This window comes from Rhea americana, unplaced genomic scaffold, assembly GCF_003343005.1.
Source record: "Rhea americana isolate MKP2758 unplaced genomic scaffold, rheAme1 scaffold_345, whole genome shotgun sequence".
Taxonomy (NCBI): domain Eukaryota; kingdom Metazoa; phylum Chordata; class Aves; order Rheiformes; family Rheidae; genus Rhea; species Rhea americana.
This window is the reverse complement of record NW_028186474.1, coordinates 87136-107397: the sequence shown is the minus strand read 5'-3', so window position 1 is coordinate 107397 and position 20262 is coordinate 87136. Positions and strand designations below refer to the sequence as shown.

The window sequence follows — 20262 nt, the reverse complement described above, 5'->3', positions numbered from 1 at the left end:
GTACTGCGGTTAGCTCCGCTCGTTCCCTCCCTGCCAAACCGGGAGCCGTAGCTTGCCGGTTTCCCCGGGCACCTGGGCCGTTTTGTTTGCGTTTGGGCGGTTTCTGCAGGCGGGAGGCTATGGGGAGCCGGTGGAGAGCTGCTTGAGTACAGGCTAGATGCGCTCGTAAATCTCAGAGGAGCCCGGGAAGGCAGCAGCGASGGAGAGGAGCGTGGGGGGAGTGGCGCCGGGGGGGTTGGCGGGTGGGTTGTTGTCCGATCCCGGGATCCCAGCGTTTTGAGGAACCTTGTGAACTAGGTCACCCTCGGTGGGGTGAGGTGTGGCTTGACCGAGGCTGTGGGAAGGAAGGCTCAGATCTCCGATGGGGATCCCGGCTGGTGCTGCCCCCAGCCCCCTTGGCAGGGTCTTGCGGACTGACGGCTTTGCAGGGCAGGTCACCGAGCCTTGGGCCGTCCGCGAGCGCCGACGYGTTCCCGCTCTCCTCCTGTTTCCCGGAGCGGCGGAAAGTTCGTATGAGAACGTTCCTGGCTTCTCTGCCRCCCTCCCAGGCTCTCTGAGAGCAGCTTCCTTTTTGAGAGGGTGGCACCAAGTCTGGCGTAGTCRCAGCGTTACATAACCTGGAGTCATGACTTGCTTTGCTTCTTTAACAGGAGCTGATGACGCCAGAGCTCGCCTTCCTTCAGACCCGCTGGCTCGGGGCAGGCGCTGGCTGATCGCGTGAAATGATGCGGTATTATAACTAGCTACATGTTTCCCCCCCCCCCTTTCCTTTTGATCTGTGGCATATGACAAATGCAAACTAGAAATCCTTCTGTGCGGTTAAAGAGCAGTCCATGTCCGTGGCTCTGCTTTTCTGCTTTTTCTATACATGTGTACGTTTATTTTTTCAAAAATATTTTTTTTAACCTAGCCACGTGCTGTATTTTCTTGGAGCTGCCTCGAACATTGGAGTACTGCGAGTGCACGGAGTCAGAGAGTGAATAGGTGTTAGCTGAGCAAAGAATTGCTCCGAGTCTTCCAGGTAGAGGAGAAATACCTTGTTTCTTCCTGCTTTTCTAATTGACCTTGCAGCATTTGGGGATTTGTATATTAGTGGCCAAAAAGTTTCTTTGCTTTTTTCACAAAGCCGGCAGCAAATCTTGAACAGAGGGAAAATCACGCTTTCTSCTCTGCTACTTTTTCTGCCTWTTTTTTCCACATACGGTTTCAGTACTCAGCTGGGTGCTGCTGCACCTCACCGTCACTGACAGATACCATCCTGTTTCCTCTACCTCTGAAGCAGTGAGGAAGTCTTAGAGAAAATAATTAGCAAATCTGTTATGTGGTATTGTCCCTATTGGAGGGATCAGAAGTGACAAAGTGACTTTGCTAAGGTCATCTGCTGAGTCTCTGATGAAGCCCAAGTCAGAATCCTCTGCTTTGCACTTTAGGCAATGCCTCTTTTCCTTTCCAGTGTATGAGGCAGGGTGAAACACTTCTATATTGATTTTTGCATTAGAGTATAAACTATGCAAGCAGTCCTTGTTCTCATTTTTCCATAATTTGTCTGGCGTTGTGCTGTTTTAAATGACTCTGGTTAAATAAAATGTGTGTGCGTGCCTATATAACTATGTATTGTACACGTATTATATTTTTGGCTGAGAAGAATTGGCAGGTTTGGTGGGAGAGGAAACTTTTAATTAAATGACAGGTATTCTTCAAATGTTTAAATGTACAGTTTTGTGTCATAATTATTTGCTTTATTTGTTATTTTAATTTGCTGCTTTGAGGGAGACCTGCAGTACTGAACTTTTAGAAGCAGCTGGCTGATAATTTGGACCAAAGTTTTTTGATGTAATACCYGCTTTTTATTTTAATAACTGTAATTTCTTCTGCAGATGCTGAAAATATCTTGTTCTTATTTTCTTCAACATGCAGTTCACTGACTCAGTATGAAAAAGTTCTAAGTAGGAGTTTAAAGATCAGATGATGTTATTTTCACTTGGAAATACGCAAATAGAAATGTGAGAGGAGAAGGCTGTAGGATAATATCTTTTAGGCTGGGGGAACAGAAACTTTTAGTTTGATTCTCAATCAGAACAAATTTTGCAATTAAAACATCTGTCAGTAATCTTTGTATATGTAAAACATTTAAAATACTTGAAGTATTACTTGAAGAAGTAATTTTAAAATGGTGCTTTTGTTTACTTTCAGCTTATGATTTATGTCAAATTTGCATGTGACTGAAAACTRGAATTAAATTAAAGGTGTGCAAAATCACTCTTAAAAGGCACAGCTATATTATGTTCTCATAACATATTATGTATATTAGCAGCAGAAATATARCAAGTTGTAGGAAGAGATGAGAGTCAATCTCTTGAAGGTTATAACTGACWAATGCAAATGTCAGGATTGTAACTCAAAGGATTTTGCTTTGATTAATATCATGATAAATATCTGTAATGTTTGATATAAGATCACTGTRTCTTGTCTGTTAACAGCTTGTGGTCTTCAGTACATTTAAAAAAATCTTTGGAAAGCTGAGACTRAAGTCTGAAACAGGACATGTTTTGCCACGGTGGTAGTCTGAATAGTGTTTGCGAAAGGCAGTGCATTTCATCACTAGGTGTATTTTCTAACTAGATTTTTGTTACATTATGTACAACCACCCACTGTTACRATTCAGTATTTTCTGGATCCTTGTGCATGCTGGCTTTGGGTAGCAAAGTGAATGAGCATGGGAAAGTGAATACACCAAGCTTATAAGAATAAAAATAAAATGAGGGGAAAAAAGGACCAAATTTTGTCCTTTATGTTTCAGTCCAAAACTCRTTACAAGCAATGGAAAGACTTCTCTGGTTTTTCATGGTTGGTTTAGATCTTGCTCAGAAGAGTTGCCATTTTAGTTTACAGTACAGCGTTGGTGAAAAAGCAGATGTTTCTCAAAAGCCCGGCAATACTTAGTTGCCAACAAATAACGTTGTGGCGTTAGAGTTGGATTCCGTCTGAGCGGCTTTAAGATGATGAGCAGTCAAGCCTATTCTGTGTTTAATAATTCACGAAAAAAATCAGATTGTAGGCAGCCTCTCTACTTGAGAGCGGTCAGTGGGGCGTGCAGACAGCCGCTGCTGGATGGGGGCATGCCGGTGGGAAGGAGAAAGGGCAGCCTGGCGGCACAGAGCCATCGAGGATGGAAAGAAGAAGTCCAGGCTGTCCTGTGGCACAGCAGTGAACAGCACACGTGGGACAGCARGGGGGGGAGAGAAGGGAGTCACCAGCAGCTCAGAGCATCCAAAGAGTGAGGAGGCATGAAAGAGTTGCAGTGCTTGTCCATGCTGTGCTTGGTGGGCCTGGATCAGGCCGATACTGAACCGTCCCGGAGCAGCTCAGCTCACAGAGGACAGTGAGGAGAGTAGTATGCCCTGAAGGACCTTTCTTTGATGTCCTATGGAAACTGAAAATTTTACAGTGATTGCAACAGGGGAGACTGCTGGGTCGTTTGCTAGGATAGCTCTCAAGTGACAAGAGCCTCCTGAGAAGCTTCTTCCGAGGTATAGTTTGGTCACTGCAGTTGCAAGGACCTCGCCTGCTCTTGAGAGTAATGCAGCTGAGATACGATGGCTGTGTAAAATATCAGGAGCCTGCAGGGGAAGGAGAGCGAACTTTCTGACCAGGCTGGCTTCACAGAAAAGCTGGGCAGTAAACAGGCTTATCGATAACAAGATTACCATGAGGAGATCATTTTACAAACTGCCTGTTTCTAGCAGGTCTAATTCTTGGCTATGTGAGTTTGTGATGAGCTCACCAGGAGGCTGCTGTGGAGGGGAAAGCTCCTTTCTGTTTTGCACGGTAGGGTAAAGAAGGAAATGCCCTTTTTTTTCCTCTGCAGAAACGGGCATAGGTCACCTGTTCCCCCGACGTACTGAACTTCGTTTCCCAACTGTGCCTTAGAAAATACCCGCCTGCCTGTGTGCACACACTTGTCCTTAAATCTTGCTTCCTGGTTTCATAAATCTATTTGGTCRGATACCGCGGTCATGTCTGGCTTATTTCTTCCAACCCTACAAAGTCCTTATAAGGCCAGCTGCAAGCTCCTCAGCTGTGTATTTTTTTGAACATATTTGTGCCCTTGTTGCCCCTTGATCAACACTGTCCGTTCTCKTGTAGCAGCCAGACTGTTTGAATCTGAGATACAGGTGACAGGCTGTCTCGTTACCGAGCTGCTTGCTTTTCATCCCCTTCGTAATTTTTTCTCTGGTAAAATCCATACAGCTCTAGYCACGAGAGCTGCACCCCGGGTGTATTTTGAAGCTGTGACGTATTCCGAAGCAGCGAGGCCACTTTGATGGCCACAAGCCTTCACTGAATTGTAGTGCCCGCTTAAGTAAGAGGTGGAATAAAAACGTCCTGGCTGTTTTTGCAGACCTCTAGGTCCATCTTTACTGTTACACGAGTGCAGCATGTCGTACTGTTCAGTCCTGGAGCCCTACGCGTTTGGGCCAGGGCTGGTCAGCCTGCTTTGGACTTGGTGCACCGATGCTGTCTTTCTCCACCTGCCACCACCACTTGTTTGAAGCAAGGAGATGACTTTGTGTGGACAAATGCTCACTGGGAGCTAGCTGACGTTCTGTTAAATGTGCCTCACCCCAGGTTTGCTCTTTATCACTGCCATGGGTTTTGCCTGGGAAAGGAATCGGMCATGCAGAAAGTCTCCGCAGTGCTGGAAGAAGGCTTAGGCCTGCGTGGTCGTTCACTTCTGGGGCTTCAAACAGAGCTTCAAAGCGCTGCTTCTCTCTGCCTTTACGGGCATGTCTTTGAGGCGGGTGGATGACGGGGAGGAAGGCTCACCTAAAGGCTTGTGTTCCCCAAAGTGTGAAAGGCTGCTTTCTAAAAACTCGGCAATCTCGTTCCCTCTGCAGCACAAGGAGCCTTCTGAACAAGCACGGCAGCGCTGGGAGAGCTGCTGATTAAACGAGCCGAGCAGGATGCTCTTCTGCCCCTTACTGTGCAAACAGGTTACGGGCTCCCAACRGGCTGCTCCCGTTTCACGCTCGATAGTCGTGGGGTTTCATTTATTTTATTTATTATGAAGTTGGCGGTGCCACGCGAGTAGCCGGCGAAATCCCCTATCGAGATCCCTTTCAAAGCCCGAGGGCCGTGCTCGCCTTTCCAACTCCTTCCCCCCCGCTTTTGCCCCGCTCGAGCGTTGAGCCGTGCTGGGGTGCGCGCGGCTCCTGCTGGCGACTTCCTGTTGCCCGTAGGAATTCCCCTCGCGCGGGGCCCCGCTCCGGCCGGGCGCTTATGTAAGGATTTGTGTTTTATTGGAGTCCTCTCGCTCGCTCTTGCTGCCACTAGTTGAACGAGGCCGGGTGAATGGGAGCAGGGCGGCGAGGAGCACGCGAGCAGCCTCCCCCCCGTCCGCTCAGCCGACCTGCTCTCCTGCTCGCCTTTAAACCTCTCCTCCTGCGGTCGCTGCCTTCCCTCCGCATCGGCGTTGGTCCCCCCGCCCCGGGCCGGCAGGGCAGCGCCTCTCCGAGGATCGGATCCCCCCTACGCTGGGCCAGGTAGTTTGAGTCTGCAAGCAGGGCAGGGACGTAGGGACAGTTTCTATTTAGGCCGAACACGAGGCGTATCTAACTAGTTACGTAAGAGCGACCCTACTCCGTCGCGGCTGGGCTCAGGGAAGATACATGCTCGCTGAGTGCAGTCACACCAGCTCGGTCGAATCAAGCCCCAGGAACTAGATACCAAAGTTATTTTCAGGAACCTTAAATGCAGATTTCCCAGCCTGCAGCCTGGACTGTTTTATCAGGAGACACAGCCCGCTTGCGAGCTCAACGGCCTCCGAGAGCGGATTTAGTGCTCCCTGGGCTCCGGGCAGAGACACCAAGTTGCTGGGAGTGCCTGGAAACTTTTGTCCTGAAGACCCTGGGACGAGACTAGCCGAAGGGCTGCGAGTGGGTGGCCGYGTTGAACAAGCATTTGGGCAGAGTTGCCAGGAGAGACCTTACCTTACCCGTGCACTGACTGAGCAGCATGTTACTTTTGGATGAGTCTCAGAAGTTTCCAGGTAGGACTCGTGTTTTTTTCCTGTTTCTCCTCTTGCCTCCCTGCTACAGACTGTTCATTCGCACGCCCTCCTCAACAGCTTGCGCAGTACGTTAGGGTACCAGAGTTGTCTGTGAGGCTGAATTTTTAATTTACTACTTACTGGGCAGGGATGCATTTTCAGTGTCTTGCACTGCTCGTCAATTTGATGGAGGAAATTTGGGGAGGAAACTCTCTTYCTTTGTGCATTGGATTCTGAGGACATTCGCGATGTGACGTTCTCTGTCTGGCATTCTTGCTTCTGCTGCTGTCGTATTGCAATATTGCAAAAGTTGCTTTTAGCAAGAGAGGAGGCAGTAGTTAACAGCAGTGTCACTTTATATCCAGTATCCTCTCCCCTACCTCCTCTCCACTTTTGGTATATGCTTTCCCCAACATCCTACTTGGTAGAGTTTGAAGAGCTTGTCTTGTCAGTGAAGTATTTGGTGATTTGCTGACTGCATGGCAGTCACTGGGCATCAGTCAGAGCCATCGGTGCTTATTCTAGAGCCTCTAATTTGTGCCTAATAGACTAAGACCTGCTTGGCTCTCTCTCTCTCTCTCTCTCTCTTTTTTTTTTTTTTTTTTTTTTTTTTGTCCCTGTGAAATGGAAGATGCTGGTGAAACCCTAACATATAGCCCAGTTTACATTTTTGGGATGGCTGCTTCTTAGGTTGGTTGTTGGTGGGCAGACCTCATGTTTTTTTTTTTGGGGGGGGGGGGACTTTTTACTCTGTTCAGATTTGAAGTTCTTCATCTATTTGTAATTCAGCTGGTGATGGGGACAGGCACTTGGGGAAGCTGAACTTCTTGCACCTTGCTCAGGTGGCAAATYCACCCAGAGTTTGTGCAGGGAAAATAAGAGGCTGTTCCAAAATGATCCCCAGGAGTTCCAGCTCAGCGTTATAGGAGTCCAGTATAGTGTGGCTTTTAGGTGGAATTTTTACAGAAATAAGTTTTCCCATGTTTGGTGTCCATTATTGACAGAGGTAGATTTTAGCAAAAATCCATCATTTCTTGCTTTCTTAGGCCTCTGGCTGTGGTGGCAGGATGAGGAAACTAATTCTGAGAGGGTGTGAGCTGAGAGGAGAAGGGAAATAAGATATAAAATGAGTTTGGATAAATGAGGAATTGGGGTGATACAAGTGGCTTATGTAACTCAATCTAGGATAATAGATATAAAAAGAGAAGATGAGAGGGGGAAGATGCTTTTGGCTGTGAGACTGTAGGTTATATGGAGGGAGAACATAGGATTAGGGGCTTCCCARTAATTTTGGATGAAAAGATTTTGGGGGAGTTATTTGTGCAAACGTGAAAGCAAATAGATCCTTACAGCACTGATCAAGATGTAATGTCTGGGGCAAGTTTCTTGCAGTCTGCTCTACAAAGCGAGGAAATAGTTTGAGGAGGCATTTGTAGCTTATCCAAACCAGGTTGCTCCCCGACTGATGGGTCCGGGAGGGTCTCCCCTCCTGCTTCACCGGAGCCGCGTTGTCTCCAGAGAGGATGATACCTGCCCAAGGTCGCCCAGTGAGTCTCGGGTAGCACTGGGGCGTCATGTTCCTGCCTGCCTTTGGGCCTCGACCACTGGTCAGTGTTTCTTTTCTCTGATTTAAGTGAATTTTTCTCATCTGATGTTCCTGAGCARTTCTTTGGGGGGTATTCAAACTAACAAGCCCTCGTGTATACAACAAGATACTGCCTGTGCTATTGAGTTATTTTATGTATGCTTCTGGAAGTTAGAGAACATTTCAATTATTTTTATGTTAGCACCCATCAGCTAGTAAATAAAGATTTGTTGCAGTACGCTCCCTGTTCCAAGTCTGAGCAGAGMCAGTTGCCCTGTAAGAACAGTGTCCCTTATTTAAAGTGCCCCGTATTTAAAAGATATCCTACGTAGATACCTAAAAGATATCCTACTCTTCCCTACGTATGCATACTCTTCCTTTTTGATCACAGAGGTAGTTTTAGCAGCCCTTTGAAGGAATTGGTGCTTCTTATTGTTTTTCCAGGCTGTACAGAGCTTAGATTTTGTGTGTGTGTGTGTGTGTGTGTGTGTGTGTGATGTTAGGTCTTTGGGATGAGAAGTGTTCTCGTGACATTGCGGCTTCAACTTGTGCAAGTCCGATTGCCACGAACAACTTTGCAGCCCTTTGGCAAAATGATTCTTGCAGCGCACAAAACAGCACCGCTATTTCRAAAAGACAGACTAGAAACAGATTGTTCTTTGAGTGGTGATGTTTCAGGCTGGTCTTATTAGCTTTCTCCAGTGCTCCCGGTCACTTTTCTGGCTGCACTCGGTGGGAGAAGTGCCAGTGGAATGCGGTGGCACACAGGCTCAAACTCAGCAATTTGCATTTCTCTCCCAAGCGATGCCTTCCTCATTAAACAAAGTCCTTAAAAATTCCTCTGAAGTTACTTTAGGGACTGAGGCAGAACGTGGCAACACAGTTGAAGTCCTGTGCTTTTGTGAAAAGATTGACAAATAACGTTTTATTTTTCAAGCAGGAAATTATATTTAAAGCCAGCCTGTTGATCTGAGTGTAGGACAGGGAGCCAGTGACCTGGGAGTTACTCAGCACTGATGCCTGCCYAATTTCTTTGCCTTAGTTTCCTCCTTTGCAAGACAGACGTGAGGATGGGCCCGTTTCACAGATGACTGTGCGGGTTGTGTCATGCTTCTGAACTCCTTTGACACGGAAGAAGTGTGCAAGTGCCAAGCGTTACCGTTTTGGTATCTCTCCATTCTTACCTGATTGCCATCCTGACCAGCACCACAGGAGCACTGGGATACTGGAGGATGCTTTATGCTAGGATTGTTTCTCATGCAGCTCTTTGAAATTACGAGCAAGCATCAAGTGTCTTCTCCCCCTCTCTCTTTTAGCAAGTCCTGAATGAAGCTGAGCTAAGGCCTCAGGGCAAAGATTAAAGTTCGGCTTGTGCTAGTTGTTTGTTTGCCATTTTGGTGGCCTTGGAAGTGTGTGGCAGCAATAATCCCCTCTTTATTATTTCTCATTGCTCTGAGGGTATCTTAGTGTAAAGCTAATGCCACAAGTCCCAGCTACCTAGTGTAAACTAATGCTTATGTAATCATTGCATAATGCAAAATGCTTGTTCCACGACTCGTCCTCTTTTCTTAGTCCCTGAAAATTATGTTGAGAAGAATAATGGTAACAGCCAGCTGGATTCCCTGTGCTGGGAACATGTCGAGCCCCTGGATGTGTCAAATATGCCCTCCCAACTTCAGAAATCATCTTTGTTACCTAAATCAATATTTAACCACCTTAATAAAAAGGACCAGATCTGGGAGGAAGACGTTTTGAACTGCTATGAAAATAAGTAAGGTCTTAGGGTAAAATCAGGGTTACTTGTGGTTTGGATACCTATGGGGTTTTTTTAAGCTGGCAGGCAAAAATATATCCTGGGTTACTAGTTAACTGGGATAACCAGGAAGGGGAAGTTTCGGTTCCCTCCTACGTGCAGTTGCTGAAGTAGCAGCTTGCTGAAAACTTCCCAGCGCAAGAGCCTGAAACGCGTCCCAACTTCGGTGCATTAGTTTTGTGCGACTCGGTTGCTCTCGCGTACCCTCAGCTTCCAGAACCAGCGTAAGCCACCCCCGGTTCCCTCGCCACCTTACGGGGTGCGTTTCCTGCCGCCCGCAGCGTGCCTGCGGGAGASGGAGGGCTGGCGAGCAGCGGCTTTATGTCGTAGCTTTGAGGCCGTTTCTCAGGAGAAGCGGTTTCGCTTTTGCATCTAGACTAGAGGCGCAAGGCAGCGGTAGTCTCTGTTTCTCCAGCTCTTCCCGTTTCAAAGCACTAGGAAAAGGTTTAATTTTGAATTTCGCAGCCCCTCCACCCCTCGGTCCCAGGGCGCTAAGAGCYGGCAGCGGAGACGAGGCCGCGTGGCGCTGAGCGCCGCGCTCCGGATCAGCGCCCTTCCCTTCCCTTCCCGGGGCCGGCCCGAGGCGGGACGTTCKCTGAAGGGCACGCGGCCCGGGGGCTCGCGCGAGCCCGCCCGCCTCGCCGGGAGTTGGCTGGAGCAGCTACCTGCTCTCCTCCTCCGGCTCGGGGTGTTGATCTTTGCAAGCGTGCTCCATACAAAAGGTTATATAAGTGCTCTTTGGTGTTTATGTAACTCGGGTCTCCTCAGTGTATGCAGCGTTGAGGCCTGGCCAGAACGAGAGCTCTTGGGTATTTGGGGCCTGGTTCTGCTTGCATAATCGCGCCGTTCGAAGATATATTGTCTGTCACCAAAGTTGGCTGTTTGATGTTCCAGTTTGCCTCTCAGCGCTCTCGGCTGCTTGCTCTCCCTTTGGTTTGGGGGTGGCGTCTTTCTAGCTGCTGTCCTTCGGCTCTGTTTCCTTTTGCTTGGGAAGGACTCCTTCAGGCCGGGAAAAGGAGGTTTATTCTGCGGCGTGTCTCCGCAGTAACTGATACGCCCCGAGACCTCTGATGAGAAAAGAAGGGCACTGCTGCCTTTTAATTTCTCTTGTACAACTTTCCGCTGCTTGGCATTTACTTCCCTGCCCAAGGAGGAGTCGGAGACGGGTCTGACTTGGGCGTTTTTCCCTCGCCTGGCTTTCACCTTGCATTTTGGCCTGCAGAGCCCAGGCTGCTATTTGCTTCAGAGCTCGTTTTGCATCTTATYCCTCCGTCCTGCAGTCCCGGGCTGGTGTTCAAAGCAGCCTCCCTCACGGCTGCAGGTTTCGTGGAGGTGTCTCGAACCTGCAGTGACTGATCGCTTTACGAATAGCTGGATAAATGAAGAACCTGTTACTAGAACTTCAAGCCGGGCTGTTTGTTGTACCAACATGACAGTCTCCGTGTCTGCTTACAGTGACAAGTCTGAAAGTCAGACCTGATGCGGCTGACTCCTAGATGAACCGCCAAGGGGGATGAAGATCTTGCAGCTGATGCACGCGCYGTTTGACAGGCCGAGGGAGGCTGCGCTCGGGCGGAGGAAAGCTCTCACGCTTGGGCGGATGCAGCCCACGAAACTCATTTYGGAGGGTTCTGCCCCGCTGCATCCAGCTTGGCTCCCCGGGTGGGGCGGGGGGCTCCCGAAGCCTCGTCTCCAGCGGGGCCTGCGGCGGCCCCCCGGGGACAGGGTCCTGGCTGCGGTTGGCCTGTGGCCCGCGTCAGACCTCCCGTGCTGGCCAGGCTCAGGTGGCCTTCAGGGGATCGCCCCCAGGCGAGCCGGCTCGGGGGCCCGAGTTACCCTTCACGTGTCCCCTGGCTGGGGAAGAGAGGGAACAGGAGACGGGGGCAACCTAGGGACGCTCAGAAACGCCCCGCCGCTGCCAGAGCGTCTGCGGTGGCGGTGGGGGGGGGGGAAGAGGCAGGCAGGGAAAACGGAAAGGCGGCGAGATCACCAGCGGGGCTGAAAGAGGCTGATCCGAGCTAGGTCTGCTGCTGCTCTGCCTTTTTTTTTTTTTTTTCCTCCCCCCTCCTCCGGAGCGCGCCGGGAGCCGGGGCGCGCTGGCTGGCCGCGCTGGGGGGGGTAGGTGTGCCGCGTTATATAACCCTTACATAATTAGGGCTTTGTCGAGCAGGGCTGGCCGGGAGGGGCGTAGCGCCGCCGGGTCGCTCGCAAGACCRACCGCGGTGGTTTCGAAAGGGAGAACGAAGCCTTGGCGCTGATGGGCCGGCGCGATGGCAGCCGCCCCGGCGTAGCCGGAGCCCCTCCTGCGTTCCTCGCGCCGGGCAGCGCGACCGGGCTTCTGGGCAGAGGGTAGCCGGTGGCGGCGCGCGTTCAGCCCGGGCGGGAGGCTCCGCGGCTTGCTTTGGGTGGTCTAGCAGGTGGAGCCTAAAAGAAAGCAGCCTCATCTTCCCGCGTGCCTTGCCCTATGCTCTCCTCGAGGACTTCCACGGGGAAGTTTTCTGCCTCTTGCCTCTGTGCGCACACCTCTGCTGCCATTTTTTGGGGTATCTACGCAGCAGCTGCGCCGGTTGYGCGCATGGAAAGAATAGACTGGAAGCGTTTCGTTCAGCTGGGCACAGGATGAAGCGGCTGTTTCCCATTGCGCTGGGGAAACATCGTGTAACCCCAGCGAGCGTCTTCCAGCTTGTCTTCCTGTGCTTCCAGCTTCCTGTGCAGATGCGCCGCACCGGCCCTCGGCGCCGTTGTAGTTCAGTGTGTCAGTGGCTGCTGCGAGGGTTGCAGCTGGAGCTGTGCAATTAGTTTGTCTTGTGCCGTCCCTCCGTGCTCCTCCCCTTCTTGCTTTGACAGCTCAGTACCAGCTGTAGTAGAACTAGCTAGTAGTAGCTAGCCTCCGACAGGCTTCTGCCCACAAACTGTGTGGAAGTTCCAGAAAATCTGAACTAATATTTAACTGCTCCTTGCTCTGATCCACTTTGTGCAGGATGAGAGAGAGAGCAAGAGCTCAATCCTCTCTGCTCTGCCTACAACTGTGTTCCTCACCATACGTGCACATCCCTGACCTTAGGGTAGGAAATAATTCTCCAAGATTTAGCAAATAGTGCTATTTGGTATCCTGAGTTTCCATAATGAAATTTCCGTAGTGAAATGATTTTAAAAATAAACAAGGGTCTGTTTTTTCAGTGATATGCCTTCCCTGAAGTCATTGGAGTTACGCTGGCAGAGAACTTGGCCTCCCAGGAGGACAGGGAATCCTGTAGCTYGCTGTTTCAGCTAGCAAGTAACTCATGAAGGCAAGGAAATAATCATCTTGTAGGGTGGTGGTGTCCACTGAGGGGACTTTTGCATCTTCTTGTGAAGCAACTTCAGGTAGGGGAAGCTCAAGTCTCATCCTGAACAGCAGTTCCTATGCTCCTAGGCATTTCTGACTGTTGCTAGACCCATGGATCTTTACTTGGCCTTATTGAGGCTTGACTTGGAGCATGGAGATTGGATGCAACTTTAACACTGTTTCTCACCCCTCCTCAGCATCAGGAGAAGCCTGTTAGCCAAAGAAAAATCACACCTTAGAAATGTACCTGGTTTCTCATGACGCTTCACTGTGACCTGAATTCCCTTGCAGAGCAGGTTGTATGTAATGAGAGCAATTCACTGCTGAATTGAAAATGCTAGAGAATATTCTTCAGGCTGCACCCTTGCTGTTTTATGGGATGTTTTACAGTATTCTGCAAGAAGGAAGTAGTGAGCTGAGTTTTGTAAGTTTAGCTACTGGAAATGTCTCTCTGGGACAGGAATCTTTTGCAGTTTTATGCATTATGGGTCGCACCCATGTGTGGTGTTCAGGGGCAGCTCTGCCAGTCATACCAACTAGGGAACATCTGAAGCAGAATTATACAGAACAGTCACGACTCTTCTCCTTGCAGAGACACCTAAACTGTAATAAATGAGAGCTGGTCGCGAAACCAAACACTTCCTCCTGGTTGTGTGTACAGCTGGGGGCGGTGGCTGCTGCTGCTTAGTGAGCAAGGAAAATTGGCAACCCTTGATGTGCGTTATGGACCAGAGCATGGTTCAAATCAGAGCTAGAATGTGTTCAAATCAGAGCTATTGGTTTTTGATAGTGCAGGCGTATTTTAAACTTTTCAAGTGCATGAGAAAGGGTAGTCATACCTCTCTCAGCAGTCAAGGTGGCTTGCAGGACAAAGTGCCTGGGCACATGCAGGTGTCCATAACTGTGAAGACCAGAGGGAACTGCCTGCCAGGTTGCGACTGGCCCTTGGATCTGTCAGCCAAAAAGCTGTAATTTACCTGAATAAGCAGCTGCTTGGCAAGGTAGCTATCTGCATGCACTACCTCTCAGGCACCCTCTTTAGAGATCTGGTGCCTGTTCTGGTGAGCACAGTGCAAAACACAGAGCAGAAATGGCTGTGAACCTGGCAGCTGTGTTCCAGCTGATCCTCAACACGTATGRTCTAAGCATGTGGTGGGTTTACCTTGCCAGGTTACACATTTGTGTCGAATGTGGTTTATCCTTGATGGTAACCATGACTAATGTGGGGCTGCCTCCTGCTGAGTAGACCTGCGCCCTGTTGTTTAGATGGCCTTGCTCTTTTGTCCAGCTGTGTATATCACAGAATCACAGAATGGTTTGAGACTAGAGGGGAGACCTCAGGAGATCATCTAGTCCAACCCCTTTCTCAAGCGRGGTCACCTACAGCACACTGCACAGGATCGCGTCCGGGTGGGTTTTGAATATCTCCAGAGCAGGAGGCTCCACACCTTCTCCAAGTAACCTGTTCCAGTGCTCTGTCACTCTCACAGTAGAGAAGTTTTTCCTTATATTCAGGCAGAACTTTCTGTGTTTCAGTTTGTGCCTGTTGCTTCTCGTCCTGTTGCTGGGCACCACTGAAAAGAGTCCRGCTCCATCCTCTTGACACCCTYCCTTCRKATATTTRTAGACATTGATAAGATGCCTTCTCAGTCTTCTCTTCTCCAAGCTAAACAGGCCTTCAGGTGTATCAGCCACTCCTCTCATAGGCTGATCTCCTCTCTCAGGCTGATCTGCCCATGTTATCCCATAGGTTGGTGGCATTGCTTTTCTCATTGAGACAGTGTGGTTAACTGTCCAGATTTTCCTAGAATGCACTAACAGCTTAAGCTCTCAACATGTAAACGTGACTGGCAAACTTTTGTGTTGTGTGAAAGTTACTGGTATGGCCACATCAGCATAGCATGCTGAGATCTTGTTACAAAACCATATTTGCATTTCTGTTGTAGATAGAGGCTTGGAAGAATTGGGGCAGGAATTATTCCACTGATTACCTAATGGGACCTGTTCAACTCGGTTGTTCCCACACTCCCTCCCTTCAAAGAGCAAACCTGTTCCTTGTACAAAATAGGTTTTCGTGTGTGTAGTTATTGTTTCTTAATGTGGTTTGGTCACAGTGTGGGTCCCAGTTAYGCAGCTTGGAACGCACCACGCTGCAATGCAGCATATGGCTACAGTGGGGAGTCCCACGCTCCGTGCGTAGTAGAAGTTAAGACTGTGTACACAATCAGGAGTTAATGCAAGACACCGCCACCGCAATTCCTGCCAGTAACTGCCAGCTTATGTCACAGGAGGTGGTGGTAGCTGTTGCATGTTTAAATGCGAGTAGCTTGTAGTGAGTTTACCATTATGGTAGTTAAGCTTTCTGAAAACCAGCTTTAGTTATTGTGATGGCAAGGATGGGTCCTCAGGAAGCTAGCTGTCTATCCTCTGAATCCCACTGCAGCTGAATCAGCGTGATATTTGGTAAAGTTGCTAGTGTAGATGAGATCTTAGTATCTAGATGCATATGTGTCAGGACTGTGGGCTGATGCACAGATTGTATTCCTCACCTCAGAACTTGTATTGGCAGGACAAACACGAGCCTGAACAAACGTGGCTGTGGCAAGTGAGGGTCTGTACTCGGTGCAAGGCCAGATTTATCATCAGATTTTCAGTTTCCTGCTCCTGCTCAGATGAAAGTTAGCTTTTAGAAAACAGTCTGATCCAGCAGGGTGTACATTTCAACAGAGCTTGTATTRCACATGATTAAGAGCAAATGCAGAAGGAAGAAAAGGTAAATTGCAGAGGTGGAATGAATATGCATAACAAATGTGAAAACATATATAGGAGACACATCACGGCCTTACCTTTGGGCTGCCTGGTCTTTGGATTTTGTTAGCATTGCCTTCCTCCTGAAGGCACCCTTTCCTGGTATGGTGTGAGTGAAGGGGTTGCTGCTGAAGGAGGCAACCTCAGTAATTGCTGGAAGAAGAGCTTCCGTCTTCCAGACAAACGTGACTTTGTGCTCTCTTAATGCCTTGTCAAGGTCCAGTGGGCCTAGGATGAGATGGCAGCAGTGTAACCATGGCAGTGTTTGTTTCCAGGATAGTCACTGGTTTAATGACTCATCCTGGAGAATGTGGTCACATGTGCTGCTTCCCTTTGCCCTATTTCATCCAATCTTTTGATCTAGTTATATAACCATGAATCGAGAAGGGTGACGGGGAAGGAAACAATCCTAAAGAATTGCAGGTAATGGGACCAAAATGTATCTTTAGCTCAAATAGCAGAGCTGCTGTCTGGGAAGCCTCAGAGACTAGTTTTATTCATAACACTGTTTGCTGTCTGCAAATAAATATGATGCTTGGTGTCTGAGCTTGTTAGTTTAAGGAGATATGCGAGGAGGAAAGGACTCTGAGGCCTTGGCCATGGTAGATGAACCAATGTGATTATAGCAGTGAACCTCCTTTGCTTTTATGTTCACCTGCAACATAACTCCTATCTGCATTGATCACGGGCTCTATTTGATCACATCGGTTGCTGATACCTATTTTTCTAGTATGTTGAGAACTTACTGATACTCACAGAAACATTTGAGTTGCTCTACCAATTGTGGCTCATGGTGAGGTGAGTCCAGAAGTCTTAAATGAATTTTGACATAGGCTTTGAGCAAATGCTGGGACAGGTCTACTGAGAGGTCTGAAGAAGCAGCTTTGCAAGGTCAGTGATTTTGGCCAAGGTGAACCTAGCTGCTGGCATCCCGTTTTCAGGAGGTGGTATTGGTGGTAAGGTTAATTRAACAGGCATATTAATATGGCAGCTTTAGAGGTATCTGCACATACGGTGTGCTGTACTGAGGCATCCTTCATTTAAGCTGTCAGCTTTTTGAGAGAGCATGCCTCTCCAGATCCCATGGTGTCACAATGTGATGCTTGTTGGTTTAGCTTTACTTCATTTGCAGCAGTTTTCTGCACTGATGTTTTCTTTCCCTCTTTTCTTCAAAGTTCTGTCTAAGTGTTATTTCAGTTCAGTCATTAGCTCATACACAGTCTGTGTGCAAGAGAGCTGATCACAAGATGAGGCTCAGGGTATCTCTGTGCCTGACACAAGGGGACAAGATGCTTCAAAGAAGCTATTACAAGGCTTGTCTGAACCAGTTTACTTACAGGGAAGCTTTTGAACTGAAACATTTCCTTACTGTGATTTGCAAGCATTAGCTTGGTCAGTGTCAGCCTGTTGAAGAGCAAAATGCCCTGTACAACAAGGTGTCATTTTTCATAGTGCTTTATAACTGAAATCATCCATTAATACAAGTCTGAAAATAGGAGAATGCAGAGAGAAGGGAATGGCTGTGGTTTATAATGCAGAAAGACTATGGCTGCTTACTTTTTGATTTTTAAGAAGCTTGCCAGGAGTTAGCATTTAAATCATGAGAGTGGAGTCTGGTGATAAAACCACTGGACTGCCTGTTAGGCCATGACCCAGTGTTTGAACCAGATAACCTCGTGCGTGGTACGTTCTGTTACCTTGGAAGATGGTTATACACGTCGCATAAATGGAAATTTCTATCCCACTTGAATGCCGAGAAGCAAAGAAAAAGAGGTTTTGAGTTGCTTGTTTTTCCTTGTTTTAATCRAAGTTCATCAGGCCCTTCTAGGAAAACGGGCCTTTGTAGCCAGCAAAATGGATTTACATGGAGTCTACATGGATTTAAATCACTTTGCCTGGTTTTCTTTCAGGACAGTTTTGGACTATGTTTAGTGGTGTAGTCTTGGCTATCCTGGAAACGGACCCTTCACCATAGAACTCCTTAAGACCCGTTGAGTGGTGCTGTTGGAGAGGACCCCAATATCGATCCTCAGAGAAATGCATTTGCAAATGAGCAGGAAGAGGGGTTGAGGGTTCCCATTTGGCTTGAATCGTGATGAATGCTTGCRTAAAAGCCGACTGACGGCCTGGCACAGTTGTTTTTATGTCATTATCTCCTTGTCTTTTCAGACCAACCCCAGGAAGCAGTGTTCAGCAGTGACCATGTTGAACACTCGGAGGATGGAGAATGGCAGCGCTCTACTTCAACTACCTCATCTCAGAGTGAGCGGGCAGAGCGACTCTTGCAGAACCAGCACAAGAGCCTGGCCTCTGAGGACACCAAAAAGAAGAGGGCTCAGAAACCTTCTCATATGCGGAGGAACATAAGGTAAGCAGCAGCAAGATGGAAAGAGTTAGGTCCTATGCAGCCTTTTGGGGTAAAAATGGAGTCTGTAGACTTTGTTTTTGAGCCACATTTTGCCACTGTTGGCAAACCAGATGGCTTTCCTTTCCAAAACCTAGGATTTCACCAGTGGGAGTAGTATGTTCTCAGTCTGGAGTGCTGCATGTGGGTGCAAACTTGTTCGGTATTTCAGAAGATTACAATGTACAGTTATAGAATGTGTAGCAAAAATTGTATATTACTGCTGGTTTTAAAGTCCCATAATTGAAAAACAACAGCACTGTTACTTGCTAGAAATTATCCAGTTTCAGGGATATGTATTTGTATACATGCATATTATATAGATGTATATATACGTATGCATACGTGTGTGTATGTGTGTGTCTTGCGCTAATGAGGATCCTATTGCACACAGCCTAAAATATAGTCGTTTCATCTACTATCTTGGGTAGTTGTTTGCAGAATTGCTCAGGCTGTGATAGGTAACTGAAAGTGTGGGAAATCGATTGCACCTTAATTCTAAAAGTAATAATTGTGCAGTTCTGTAGGTCCCCATGTATATTCTGTGACAAGGTGTGAGGCTGCAGTAATTCACTATGAGATTTAATTTGAGAGGATCTAAATGGCTTGGAAGAGTCATAATGGAACATGGACTTCTGTGKCAGCAAGCGGCCCTTTTACCATGCATTTAAATTGTTTGGTTTGTACTGCAGCTTGTAGGACTGAYATTCCTGAAGCTGAAGGAATGACTATTGAGTAGGCCTTAGAGACTGAGACTTCCTTGAGATGTAGATGTCCTTACATGCAGGGTTGGGTGGACCGAGAGGCCAGTTTGGGGGAGCTGGATTTTAGCACTACTCGTGTTATACCTCTCCTGTGGCAAGAGCCTTCATTTCCAGAGCTGCAAATCTGAAACTGAGAGTGAAACTGAAAGGGGTGAAAAGAAACTTTGGAAAGTAATGGAAATTACCTGGAAAAGTAAAAGTAATGTGCTTGAGAGCAGCATTTGAGATGATTGTTTTAAAGCTGTGAGAATTCCTGGTTCCTGAAGATTGGGGCAGAGGAAAATCCAAGTGATGACTTTTGGGGTCAGAATTGATGCCTTTTCTCCTCACACAGCTTCCTTGCATCACTTCGTGCTTTTCTGTTTATAAACTCCATAGCAATAAATAACATCCTTTCAGATAGGACTCCTCTGTGATGACCTACTTTACTTACCCAGTCACCTTTTTCACTCATGCAGTATTTTGCTTATGTCAAACTTCTGTCTTTTTCTTGAGTACTAGTAGCAGTACATGTAGTTGAGAAACATAGTCTTGACATAGTTGTAGAATTTGTCTGTAGCTTTTGGCTATGATGTTCCTGGTCTGTGTAGCTGGTACTGCAAGCTGTACCTGGAGCTTGTCAGTCTTCTTTCAGACCAGCGATCCAGCCATCCCAGTTGTTTGGAAGAGATCATTTGAGTATAACCAAACTATTTCTCTGTTTGCTTGTATGTTCAGAAAGCTGTTGCGTGAGGACCAACTGGAAGCTGTGACAAAAGCAGCCCAGCAGGAAGAGTTGGAGAGAAGGAAAAGGCTAGAGCAGCAGCGCAAGGATTATCCAGCCACTATTCCTACTGTACCCATAGAGTTTCTTCCTGGTAAGCACTGGGAGATGCCACTTAAAGTAAGACTTTTAAAGCTAGGAGCTGAGTGGAGAAGGTAGTTCTCCATGTTGCCCTTGCACTCTGAAGTGTGCGTCCTTAGGTTTGAAACGCAAGTGTCAGATGCAGCTCGGTAGTGTAGCAAATTCCATGTCAGAGCCAGGTCTGAATCAAAATGCAGCAGCTGCGTGGTGGAAGATATCAGATGACTTTTGAAGATATTTTGATGAGATAATTTTGTGAAAGCGGAATGCTGGAACAGGTCTCTCTTGCCTTTCCATAGCCAAGGTAGAAACTTAAACAAACTGACTTAACAGAAATGCTGTGTCCGTCAGCCAGATCATATTTGTATTTTGGATGGTCTGGTAGTGCACGAGTCTGGTACTGGTGATGCTGGAACAACAGATGGAGTGTACAAATTTCATGATGTAGCTGTTTCCTTTTTTTCGTGTTTAAATGAGTGAAAAAGTAGCAAGCAGTGTACATGGTTATGCATCACCCTCCCTTCCTATGAAGGGGGTGCTCCCAGATCCTGGCAGTTAGCCTTATCTCAGGGAATAGTTCCATAATATGTCATCTTGTATTGTCTTTTAATCTGCATCGTTTCAATGATTCATTTGGTAGCACAGCCTCACGGACTGGTGTGGGGGC

General features: G+C 47.8%; 1 protein-coding gene across 3 annotated transcripts in view; it reads left to right on the top strand.

Moving 5' to 3' along the window:
* RAD54L2 (RAD54 like 2) overlaps positions 1-20262 on the top strand; it is a 48970-nt gene that overhangs the window by 7690 nt on the left and 21018 nt on the right. For 2 of the 3 annotated variants that reach the window (XM_085311595.1, XM_085311593.1), the window contains exons 2-3: positions 17753-17951; positions 19469-19608. In XM_085311595.1, coding sequence (XP_085167721.1) covers positions 17753-17951; positions 19469-19608 — 339 coding nt within the window. Of the gene's footprint in view, positions 1-5322; positions 6050-17752; positions 17952-19468; positions 19609-20262 lie in introns of those variants that run through there. The other variant, XM_085311594.1, reaches the window with a different exon arrangement.